This window comes from Mandrillus leucophaeus, unplaced genomic scaffold (assembly GCF_000951045.1).
Source record: "Mandrillus leucophaeus isolate KB7577 unplaced genomic scaffold, Mleu.le_1.0 Scaffold176, whole genome shotgun sequence".
In the NCBI taxonomy this organism is placed as follows: Eukaryota; Metazoa; Chordata; class Mammalia; order Primates; family Cercopithecidae; genus Mandrillus; species Mandrillus leucophaeus.
In genome coordinates, this window is record NW_012101765.1 from 2,886,781 (window position 1) to 2,899,045 (window position 12,265).

Sequence of the window (12,265 nt, forward strand, 5' to 3'; positions counted from 1 at the left end):
TTCATGAGAAAGACATGAGAAAGAAAAACACTAAAATTTAAAATGCCACATGGTAATTAAAGAACTGTTCCAAATTTCTCAACATGTCTTAAATATAAAGACAGCAAAATTGCATATAAAATGAAACCTCACTCCCAAGGATAATGAAATTACATTGGATGGAATAGATGGGTAGAAGACAGGAACATATCTAAGTTCCCTTCCATTTCTAAGGTTATATAATTGAGATGTTTTGAACTTACCTAAGTATTTTGGATAAAAATAATCCTAGAAAGAAGAAAAAGAAAACATATATCTTAGCAAACCTAAATTTCATTACAGAGTTAAAACTTAATTTTATAATGTGTTTTTATGTCAAAGATGCAAATAAATTACGTATAATCATCATTTTCACATTATAATTTTTTATATAGTAAGATATACCAAGAGAAAACAATAAAGTTAAACCAATAAGATACTTAGGCTTAAAGAAATACTGATCAATTAATCATGTTTCAAAAGCTTCTAATCTGAAAACAAGCTCGATTTAAGATGGTAAATATAATCATGTATGCCCTTTTTTTGTACATCCTTTAATTTTTCCGTAATGATTAGATAACCATTTGACACATTTTATGTCATAATGATCACTCACACAGATTCAATGTTCGATCACAGTAACATACTCTTTCTTGATTTTTTTTTTGTTTGTTTGTTTTTTTGAGATAAGGTTTCTCTGTGTCACCCATGCTAGAGTGCAGTGACATGACCATGACTCACTGCAGCCTCAACCTTGGGCTCAAGTAATCCTCTCATCTCAGCCTCCCAAGTAGCTGGAACTACAGGTACATGTCACCATGCACAGCTGATTTTTTGTTGTTGTAAATTATTTTTTTGTAGAGATGAGGTCTCACTATGCTTCCTAGGCCTCAAACTGCTGGGCTCGAGTGATCCTTCTGCCTTGGCCTCCCAAAGTGCTGGGATTACAGGTGTGAGCCAAGGTGCCCAGCTAACAGTGACATACTTTTAAGTGAATTAAAGTAGACATTTATCTTGTACATCTTATGTACATGTAATACCTTACTTATAAATTGGTTGTGTACCAAAAGTTTGTCTGTAAATCAGTCATTTGGAGTAAAGAATGTGCTTTCTTGAAGGGAGAAAAATGTTAAAAATTTCTGATAGTAAAGTTCTCAGGCTGGTCCACGAAAGCATTCTTAAGCCACGATATATCTAATGTGTACCATTAACAGTACAAGAATACCTCACGAGAAACCAAAATTTCTACACAAAGACATATTCAATGTTACCACTTAGTAAGAACAGAACATAAGCTCATCCAGAACTGAGTCAAAGGCCTCATTCTTTCCTCCTCTCACATATAAACCTACACAATAGATAATGGGATTCAAAGGTGATGTTGCAACCGTCAAAGGAATATATTAGAGATGTTGAGGCATAAGTGGTACTGTGAAGACTGGAAATGTGGACTGCGGTATTAGAGATGTGGACACCTGTAATCACGAGAATCATAACACAGTAACAAATGTTTAGTGGGGGTGTGGCAGGGGGGTCACTGTGGTCACACGTGTAATCCTAGCACCTTGGGAGACTAAGGTGGGCAGATTGCTTGAGCCCAGCCTGAGCAACATGACAAAACTCCCTCTCCACAAAGAATACCAAAATTAGTCAGGTGTGGGGCTACACACCTGTAGTCTCAGCGACATAGGAGGCTGAGAGAGGAGGACTGCCTGAGCCAGGGGGTCAGGGCTGCAGTGAATCATGATCATGCCACTGCACTCTAGCCTGGGCTACAGAGCAAGACCCTGTCTTTAAAAAAAAAAAAAAAGAAAAAAAGTAACTTTTTTTTTCGTTTCTCCCCTTTCTGTCTTGCTCTTTCTGTCACTTTTTTCTCTTCTGTCAGTGAGACCAATGTTAGAATTAGTGGAAGAGAGGAAGCGCATAAATGAGTTTTCCTTACTCACTATGTTTCCTCCTCTGTGTTAAGGTCTTCCCCCTCTCTGGGCTTTTGCTGCTTAGAGGCTAAGCTGATAGAATGTATCTACAGTGTTAGAAATACATATTCAATATTAATGAGTGATGTACTAATACAGTATCTTGGGCAGACAGGCATGCTTTACAATATTCCAGAATAACAAAATAAAAATTAGAAGAGATGGGGTAAAAAAAAAGGTAAAATAAGAATGACAGAGTGTTGATCATTATTAAAGGGGTGGGGGAGTTTGCATACTGAAATTTATTACACTGTTCTCTCTACTTTGAGATCTATTTAAAATCTATTTAAAATTTCAATATTAGATGATACCTACAATTCTGACTTTAAATCTTTCATGTAAAGTAACAGTAGGCCGGGTGCAGTGGCTCGTGCCTGTAATCTCGGCACTCTGGGAGGCTGAGGTAGGTGGATTGCTTAAGCCCAGGAGTTTGAGTCTCGCCTGGTCAACATGGCAAATCCTTGTCTCTACTAAAAACACAAAACTTAGCCAGGCATGGTGGCACATGCCTCTAATCCCACCTACTCAGGTGGCTGAGGCACGAGAATCTCTTGAACCCGGGAGGCTGAGGCTGCAGTGAGCAGAGATTGCACCACTGCACTCTAGCCTGGGCGACAGAAAGATACTTTGTTTCAAAAAATTCAAATTAAAATTAAAAAAAAAATGCCAATGGAGAAATTTAATGAAGCACTGTGATAACAATTCAAACTAGCGCACACACACGTTAATACTTCAGACATCCTCTCCCCTCCCTCTAACACTATCAAATTCTGGTTAGAAGAAAATATTTGCAAACCATGAGGTCAATACTATTTGCTGACAATGAAGTGTAACTGAACTATAGTTTAGTCAGAACAAGCTGTTATTGGTGATCAACCCCATTTTCCTAACAAACCCATTTTCCTTTGAAGGCACTTCCTCTCCCCTCCCCCTAACACTATCAAATTCTGGTTAGAAGAAAATATTTACAAACCATGAGGTCAATACTATTTGTTGATAATGAGGTGTAACTGAACTGTAGTTTAGTCAGAACCGTCTGCCTAACAAGCCCATTTTCCTTTGGAGGTACTTCCTCCTGAAATGGAAGTGGTTATGTGTGGAAGGTGATACACAAAATCATTGACTTTAAGATGGAACAGAAGGGAGTACAGGCTGGAAATGTTCAGTCTGTAGTTGTATGTCTAGATGTGTGAACTTGACACTTTCCATAAATGCTTACCGTTTCAGGGTCATTTTCAAAGACCTCCCTGGCTTCTTCTTTATTGCACAGTTCTTCGATGCATTCTCTTTCAAGATTACCCTGTTTGGTTTCTTCAAGCATAGCATTTGCACGACGCTTCCTAACCAGGACTTGTGAAGCCTGTTGCTTTGACAAAACTGAAGGAAAAAATAAGTTTATATGAATTAATCATTTTTCCAACTAAAATATATTGTTTTATTGAACAATAAGCGTTAAAATCATTTTCTGCCTGTGAATTCTATGACATTTAAAATCAGTATGATCGAACTAAGAAAGAAATGCAGATACAGAAGCACGTTGGTTAACAATTCAGAGAGCAGGTTTGGTGTGCAGCTGCAGCCCTCGTATGATGGTCTACACAAATTATTCAGGTTTATACTTGAGGTTAAACATACCAGGTAATATTCAATATTTCCTTCATTAGGACTACATCGGAGAAAACATGCTGAGGTCAGGTGTGGTGGCTCACCTTCGTAATCCCAGTACTTTGGGAAGCTGAGGCGGGAGGACCACCTGAACCCAGGAGTTCAAACCCATCCTGGGCAAAAGAGCGAGACCCCATTTCTACAAAAAACAAACAAACAAATTATATATATACACACATATATTTGAGAAGGAGTCTCGTTCTGTCGCCCAGGCTGGAGTGCAGTGGCACGATCTCGGCTCACTGCAACCTCTGTCTCCCAGATTCAAGCGATTCTCCTGCCTCAGCCTCCTGAGTAGCTGGGATTACCAGAGTGTACCACCGCATAAAAAATATTAATTGGGCATGGTGGCATGCACTTGTAGCCCTTGCTACCTGGGAGGCTAAGGAGGGAGTGCCACTTGAGCTCAGGAGTTCAAGGTTACAGTGAGCTATGATCATACCACTTCACTCCAGCCAGTAAGACCCTCACTCTAAAAGAAAAAAAAAAAAAAATCTGAAGAAAAAGAAAAAACCATAATGAAATGCCTATGTCAAAAGCTGTAGTCTTAGCCAGGCCTGGTGACACATGCCTGTAATCCTAGCTTTTTGGGAAACTGAGGCACGAGAATCATTTGAACCAGGGAGCCAGAGGTTGCAGTGAGCTGAGATTATGCCACTGCACTCCAGCCTGGGCAATAGAGCAAGACTCTGTCTCAAAAAAGACAAAAAAAGAAAAAGAAAAAGAAAAAAAAAGCCATATGATCTTTAAAGCAAGAGTAATAAACTTTCTCAATTTTAATGAAAAACCTTTGTGATCTCTGTGGAGATTGTTGTTGAACGGCAACAATAAAAATAACATAACAAAGTTCAGTATCAAGCAACAGACTGGAGGAAAATACCTACAGCATATAGAATAGAAAAAACAGCATCCAGATAAGCTGACCAATACAGAAATGCATGTATGGTTGTATTTCTAAAATATAAACAAACTATAAAGAAAACAATATAAACAATCATATAAACCATCACTACAGAGAAAAAATGGGCAATAAACATTATAAAGTGTTCAAATCAAACTTTTTAAAAATTGGATTTTTGCATATTAGACTGACAAAACTTTAAAAGAATGATAATATCAATTATTGGTGAGAGTAAGGGAAACCATGTATTCTTGTACACTGGTAGTAGAGCATAAACTGGCAGGTTTTATTTGAAGGTATTTTGCTAAAATTTAAAGCACATACACTCTTCATCTCAACAACTCTGCTTCTAAGTAAGTTCTACATATATGCCCATGTGCTGGAAAAAATAGAATCGTTTATTGAAAGACTGTTTGTGAGATCAAAAAATTAAAAACAAATATCTATCAAGAGGAGCACAGGATCAGGCACAGTGGCTCAGGCCTGTAATCCCAGCACCTTGGGAGGCCAAGGCAGGAGGATCACTTGAGCCAAGGAGTTCAAGACCAGCCTGGACAACAAAGAGAGACCCCATATCTCCAAAAAATTTTAACAATTGTCCAGGTGTAGTGCTGCATGCCTGTAGTCCCAGCTAGTCAGGAGGCTGAGGCAGGAGGATCACTTGAGCCTGCGGGGGGTCAAGGCTACAGTCAGCTATGATCACACCATTGCACTCCAGTGTGGGTGACAGAGCAAGACCCTGACTTTAAAAAAAAAAAGAAAAAAAAAAGAGGTGAATAGAAATAAAAGTTATAATAAACCTGTACTGTGGAATAATATGTAGTTGCTAAAAGGAAGATATTCTTGTACTGAAGATCTCAAAGATACAGTAAATTAAAATGCAAGTTGTAAAATGCCACACTCATAGCATAATTCTCTATAAATCAGCTAAAGTAGTAGATATGTAAATATCATGTGGAAAAATACATAGAAAGGAGTTTGGAAAGACAAACTGCTAATACAACAATTATATCTGAGAAAAGTATGGAGAGCGTAGAGTTTTGGTTTATTATTTTAGTATGTTAATATAGCTTTTTAATGAAAAATGTAAAAAACATAAATAAAATCTACAAATAACTTTTTTCCTGATTTTAACCACAAATGGTTCTTTCACTAAGAAGATAAACAAGTAATATAAATGTCTGAATTTCTTTTCCTTTTCTTGTCTCTTATTACCTGGTAAACAATAAGCAATAAATACTCAGAAGTTGAATAATAGAAGGAAAAAAAAAAGCAAAAAGACTAATCGACAGTCACTCACCACATTTGTTAAGGAACTGAAACATCTTTCAAGAATGAAGTAATATTACTTTATTTTTCTGACTTGCCAAAGCAGAAGTTTAAATGGATAAATGAATAAATCGTTTGGGTTAGATCTATAACCCTATCTCTTGCCATGTTTATCATGCTCATGAAAATAGAGATGAAGTCAAGGCAGTGTGCATATAAAAGATGGTACTCTGTGATCATGCTCTCTGCCAAGTGTGTTATTGACTGATCAATGACAGTCCTGTCAACAATGAAAGGGCCTGTCATGGGCAATTATCTCATTTATTTGAAGTAGTTTTACACATGCTAGTTTTTAATAAACACAGCAAAAAAAAAATTTGACTTTTTGAACTTCACAGCAAATACATGATTCAGGGGAAAACAATAACACTTTAATGAAAGGGTGAATACACTGATTCAATTTTAAAAATCAAGGTTAAAAGCACTTAGGAAATAAAGCACCACGAATATTCACTTCTTGGCATTTTTTCCTTACACAGTATCAACTTCTGGAATTAGGAGTTTGAGAGTGAATTTTAAGAACATCTCTTTCCCCGTATGGGCCCTCACTAAATGGTACAAATCAGGTGAAGTAACACATACTGGATTCATGCTTGTGAAAGCAAAGGTCTAAATCACCCAGAACAGCCAAGGTTTTCGAGTTCTTAGGAATGTCCACTTCAGTTTAGAAAAGTAAACATAACAACTTTTATTATTTAAGAGATGATGAAACTCAGGGAAAAAGCAGGCAACACATTTTCCCATAACTGTAAAGTGAATAAACAACAAAACTACAGGTGGATCATAGGCATCCCCACTCTCAGACCTGCAATCCATTGTTCGTTGTCTGCTGCTTTTCAAAAATCGGAAGTTTTATTGTCTCTATTGTTGAGAGGAATATTAAAAAGCAAAAACTGTTACGCTTCTGTCCTACAGAAAATTAAGCTAACAACAAAAAAAATTTTGTCTAAATATATTTGCACCAAATTTGGATTTCATCTAGTCCAGCCCAATGATGCTTTAAGTTGGCATGATACATTACAATGTTCAAAGCATGAATTAATTATTTCATCTGATTTTCACATAATGAAATAAACTATAAGACAAAATTATCATCCCTATTTTCCTACTGAAGAAATTGAAGCTGAGAGGTGACATCATTTGCTGTAAACTACGCTAATGGAATTCAAATATACCCATCCCCTTAGCCTAGTGCTCTTTTCTTCTGTATATTCTGCTACTCAGATGTCCACGATGTACCTGATTTAATTTTTTTATTTACATATTTTTATTTGGAAATGTGTTTATCAGTACAGTGAAACTAAATCATAGAGACATTGATGTCATTAGATATAATTACTTTATAATAAAAGACATGGTGATATATGATATAAGATTTTAGAACTTCAGTGCAATGGGCAGCTTCACATTGATGCCATTTCAACAGTGAATTATTTCAGTCTACCTACTTTCCAAGAATGTCACCATCTCTAAATAAGAAAATAATCTTTGGGGTCCAGAATTACTTTGGCGCCTCCATATTCTGAGAGAAGTATTTTATCTCCAGCTTTCACACTGACTGCTTGAATTTCTTTCCTTTAGGGCCCAATCCAACAGCTACTACTGTTGCTTGCAATACTTTTTCTGAGAAGTTTCTGGAAGCATAATACCTTCTTTGGTTATGGTTTTGGCTGCACTACTTTCAACCAAACAATACTTGGTCAAAGAGCAGAAGAAACTTTCTACATGTTTGTTCTCCATGGCTCCCGCTACCACAGCTCATACTCTACTCTTGCACAACTGCCATGAGCTGATTTTAATTTTTGCAAAAGAAATTATGTGGTTGTGCAGTGGATAAGGTCGCTATCTTAAATAATTAGTTGTCCTTTACAAAATAAACCCATCCATCTAAGAGAATGGCTTTTGAAGCAGTCTACTGCTGCTTGCCAGAAAGATACAAGCAAGACATCATGAACCCAAATTAAAACTACAGGACTGTGGGAAGAGACAAGCATGGGGTCTGAAGTGCTTTCACCAGTTGGCTCAAAGTCCTTCTGCCCAAAAATATTCACCTTGCTGACATGCAGGAATATCTAAAAAGTTTCGTAATTTGCCATAATAACCATGACATATAAGCACATAAATGCTGTTTTACATTATCTCCTTTAATCTGAATCATAACTGTTCTAAGTAGATTAAAATTTTCCATTTTATACATGAATAAGCTAAAACTTAGAGTTGAGTTAATTTTACCAAGCTTTCACAGCTAAGAACACAGACAACCAGCATCCCAAACCTGTCCTCTTTTTGTATTAGCACACTGTCCCTTACTCATTTGTTTCACTTCTTTGTATTAGGAAGTATCTCAAGAAAGTCCTTGTTAAAATCCAACTATGTTGCTTGAAAAGTGTTTCATTCAGATTCAAAATTTTAGGTTAAAATGTGGAGTTGATGAGTCTTGCAAGATAAGAAGTACAACTGAATCAACTTGATTTTTTTAACTTACCTGAGTCACTCCTTCTTCAAAATAATGACCAAAGCAAATGGAACAATTATGACAATAATAAAACCATTGTGCAAACATGAACTGGAATTCTCTTTGAAACTGTATTCACAGCCTTCATATGTTCTCTTCATGTGAGGGGTAAATCTTTGTTTTTTTAGTGTAAATTTGATTGACTTACCTCCAAAAAAGTAATTTATTGTTATTGATTTCATAAGAGTCCCTGTAATGATAGTGATGCTAGCACTGCCTCTGCTAATGCCACCCTCTGTTCACGACCAAAGATCTGCATTGTCCAACACTGACCAGTCAGGTAAGGATGAGGTGGCAGATGGAGGAGGGTCCAGACCTTAGGATAGCTTATCCTCTGAAGCTCTTCCATTTTGCTCCCTCGTTTTTTTGCAAAGATAGTTCTCATATTCTTCCCTCCAAAAGCTCATCTCTCTTTTAGTTCTACTTTCCATCTCTCTTTTCCCTAGGCTCTTCTTATTTGGCATCTCAAAAATGAAAAATTGCCCTTGAAAGAATGTTTCTGAGAAGAGAGTCTTGGGCTAGTATTTGGGTTGGCTGAGTATTTTTATCTTTGTTTGGGCTTCAATGTTGGATGAGGTGAAGGAAAACGGCTTTCACTTTACAAATACAGAGAACCACCAGATAACACTTTGAGATATAACTGTGCCTCACGCGTCTCAATTGTTGAAACAGTGTATTTTATTTAAACCGAGACTGAGGCTGGGTACCGTGGCTCACACCTGTAATCCCAACACATTGGGAGGCTGAGGCAGGAGGATCCCTTCAGCCCAGGAGTTTGAAACCAGCCTGGGCATCATAGGGAGACACCGTCTCCACAAAAAAATTAAAAAGTAGTTGGGCATGGTCCAGGCACGGTGGCTCACACCTGTAATCCCAGCACTTTGGGAGGCCGAGACAGGCGGATCACAAGGTCATGAGATAGAGACCATCCTGGCTAACATGGTGAAACCCCATCTCTACTAAAAATACAAAAACTTAGCCGGGCGTGGTGGCGGGTGTCTGTGGTCCCAGCTATTCAGGAGGCTGAGGCAGGAGAATGGCGAGAACCCAGGAGGCGGAGCTTGCAGTAAACTGAGATTGCGCCACCGCACTCCAGCCTGGGCGACAGAGTGAGATTACGTCTCAAAAAAAAAAAAAAAAAAAAGTTGTTGGGCATGGTGGCGCACACCTGGAGTCCTAACTACTTGAGAGGCTGAGGCTGAAGGATCGCTTGAGCCCAGAAGGTTGAGGTACAGGAAGCCCTGATTATGTCGCTGCACTCCAGCCTGGGTGACAGCACAAGACCTTGGGGAAAAAAAAAAAAAAGCCTGAGAAAAAAAAATTGCATACATTATTTTAAAAATTAATTAATAATGGGCTGGCGTGGTGCCCACACCTGTAATCCCAGCACTCTGGGAGGCCAAAGTGGGCTGATCACTTGAAGTCAGCAGTTCGAGACTAGCCTGGCCAATATGGTGAAATGCAATCTCTACTAAAAATACAAAATTTAGCCAGGACGGATCACGGGGTCAGGAGTTTGAGACCAGTCTGGCCAATATAGTGAAATCCCATCTCTACTAAAAATACAAAAGTTAGCTGGGCGTGTTGGTGCGTGCCTGTAACCCCAGCTACTCGTGAGGCTGAGGCAGAAGAATCACTTGAACCCAGGAGGCAGAGGTTGCAGTGAGCCGAGATTGCACCACTGCACTCCAGTCTGGGTGACAGAGAGAGACTCCGTCTCAAAAAAAAAAAAAAAAAATTTAAACAGGAGGTGATGGCGGGCGCCTCTAATCCCAGTTACTCAGGAGGCTGAGGCAGGAGAATCACTTTAACCCAGGAGGTGGAGGCTGGAGTGAGCAGAGATTGCACCACTGCACTCCAGCCTGGGTGACAGAGCAAGGCTCCATCACACACACACACACACACACACACACACACACACACAAAAGGCTAGTTAATAATGGTAAAAAATACTAAACAATAATGGTAAAAATGGCTGTATATTCAAAAATGTATTTAAAATAATTACATTAACTGTAAAATACTTCAGTTATTTTTCATAAAGATTTCTACCACAGAAAATTTCCAGTTGGGGGGAGGAAGCAATTTTAAAAATGTGAAGGTTGCCAGGATTAAGGAAAACTCAAAGACAGGTTTTTATGTAGGGATTGGCCAACTATTATCCCTGCTTTTCTCTAGAGTTTACATTTTGTATCACAGTGAGGATTATGCTGCTATGCAACAATTTCTTCTCACATTGTGTTAAGGTTTGGAATGGGTTAAAGAACATTCTGTAATGGTGAACTGTATCTAGGTCTTTTTGAAGGACTGAGCAAATACTGACTGATGAGAAATACTTTACGAGAGTCAAAGATCATAAGAGATAGGTGTGGATAAAGATTTAAATCCAGGGAGAGAAAAAGAGAAAGTAATCTGTGAACGAAATGTTGCACATATAAAGGTGAGTTCTAAACCATTAAGGATAGGGGAGTGTAGGCTGGCATTTATTTAGAAGTAGAAAAGCCACTGGTGGAATTAAAAAAAAAAAAAAAATGTGACCATTGACCCTCCATTCTGGAACAGATCAATGAATGAGTACAGGAGCAATGCCTGAACTGTTTAACTACAACAGAAGTGAAATGGACCTCTCCTTACTCCAAGATTTAATTATAACTTCAATTTACAGTCCCTTTCTAGGGAAAAAAAAAAAAAAAGTCACTCTGGTACTGTTTCCACAGATTAAAACTTTTAACTAGACAGAGAAAGCGGTACACATTAGTTATTCCCTCCAAACAGCAAATATCTTTACTCAAATGATAAAATAGGCAGCTTTATTACCCAGATAAAAAGTCACACTGGCCATTTATTTTATTTGAATTGTTTGTTCTTGGTCAGTGATAAATGAAGACGCTTCATTGAAGGGATTCAAGAGCTCAGATGTTGGCAAGGATAAAGAAGGAATTTTATACAACCATATTTTTTTTTCTCCTGACCACTAGATTGCAAACTGGTTATGTTTCCTGATGCTACAACAGGAGGTCTTTTTCATGACATGCAGCACGATACGCCCATACTCAGCTTTCACTGTCTTTTTTTATCTCCTACCCACTAGGACCCCAAAACATTATTTGATTTTGACATCATGCACCAAGAAGTTACTGCACAGAAAATGTTTTATTTTTGTTCTATTTGACTTATTTTGTTACAATTACATCAATATTATTAGTTCTGTGACCTGGGTCTGTATTTGTGTTTGGAAAAGCAACAGGCAAAGTGTTCCTGGACATTTAAAAAGGCAACAGTAAAAGAATTCTCCGAATTTTGCAATATCCCCGTATTTGCAATAGCCCCTACATCCCTGAAATAAGCAAGTCTGAAACTGTGCTTAGAAGCTTAGAAGGACTCCAGATATCAATGGCGTTCCCTTGACTCTTAGGATATAATTTATCTTTTAAAGTGCTTATTTGCAAGTGAGATTACTTGGAATATTGGTATATCATCAAGTAAGTCTTTCTAATTCGATGGTTTCTACCAGCATCTCAGAACCCTCTGTCAAATAACCAAAAGATTTTAAGACACAGTCTAAATAACAGTGAAATAAAACAATAACTCATGAAGGAAAGGAGAGAACATCACTGGGAAAAGGAATCAAGGAAAAAAATAAAAATAAAACATGCAGCAAGAAAAGAGGCAGTTAACATAGAAACTCAAGTCCACATTAAAAAAAAAAAAAAAAAAGTCAGCCACAGACAAAATGAAAAAACTACTTTTTTTCCCATAGTAAGTAAAATGATAAAATAAGCATTTTCATTGTACTTGGCAAGGTGTTACGGACTGAATGTGTGTCCCCATCTCCCCCCGGCACTGCCCCCACCTGCCCCC

At 37.9% G+C, this 12,265-nt stretch overlaps 1 protein-coding gene across 2 annotated transcripts in view; it reads right to left on the bottom strand.

Annotated features, from left to right (window-relative positions):
• Window positions 1-12,265, bottom strand: part of PROS1 (protein S (alpha)) — a 103,738-nt gene that overhangs the window by 52,735 nt on the left and 38,738 nt on the right. For both annotated transcript variants that reach the window (XM_011977265.1, XM_011977266.1), the window contains exons 2-3: window positions 3,214-3,371; window positions 243-267 (exon numbers count right to left, since the gene is read on the bottom strand). In XM_011977265.1, the coding sequence (XP_011832655.1) occupies window positions 243-267; window positions 3,214-3,315 (127 nt within the window). In that variant the 5' untranslated portion in view covers window positions 3,316-3,371. The remainder of the gene's footprint in view (window positions 1-242; window positions 268-3,213; window positions 3,372-12,265) is intronic.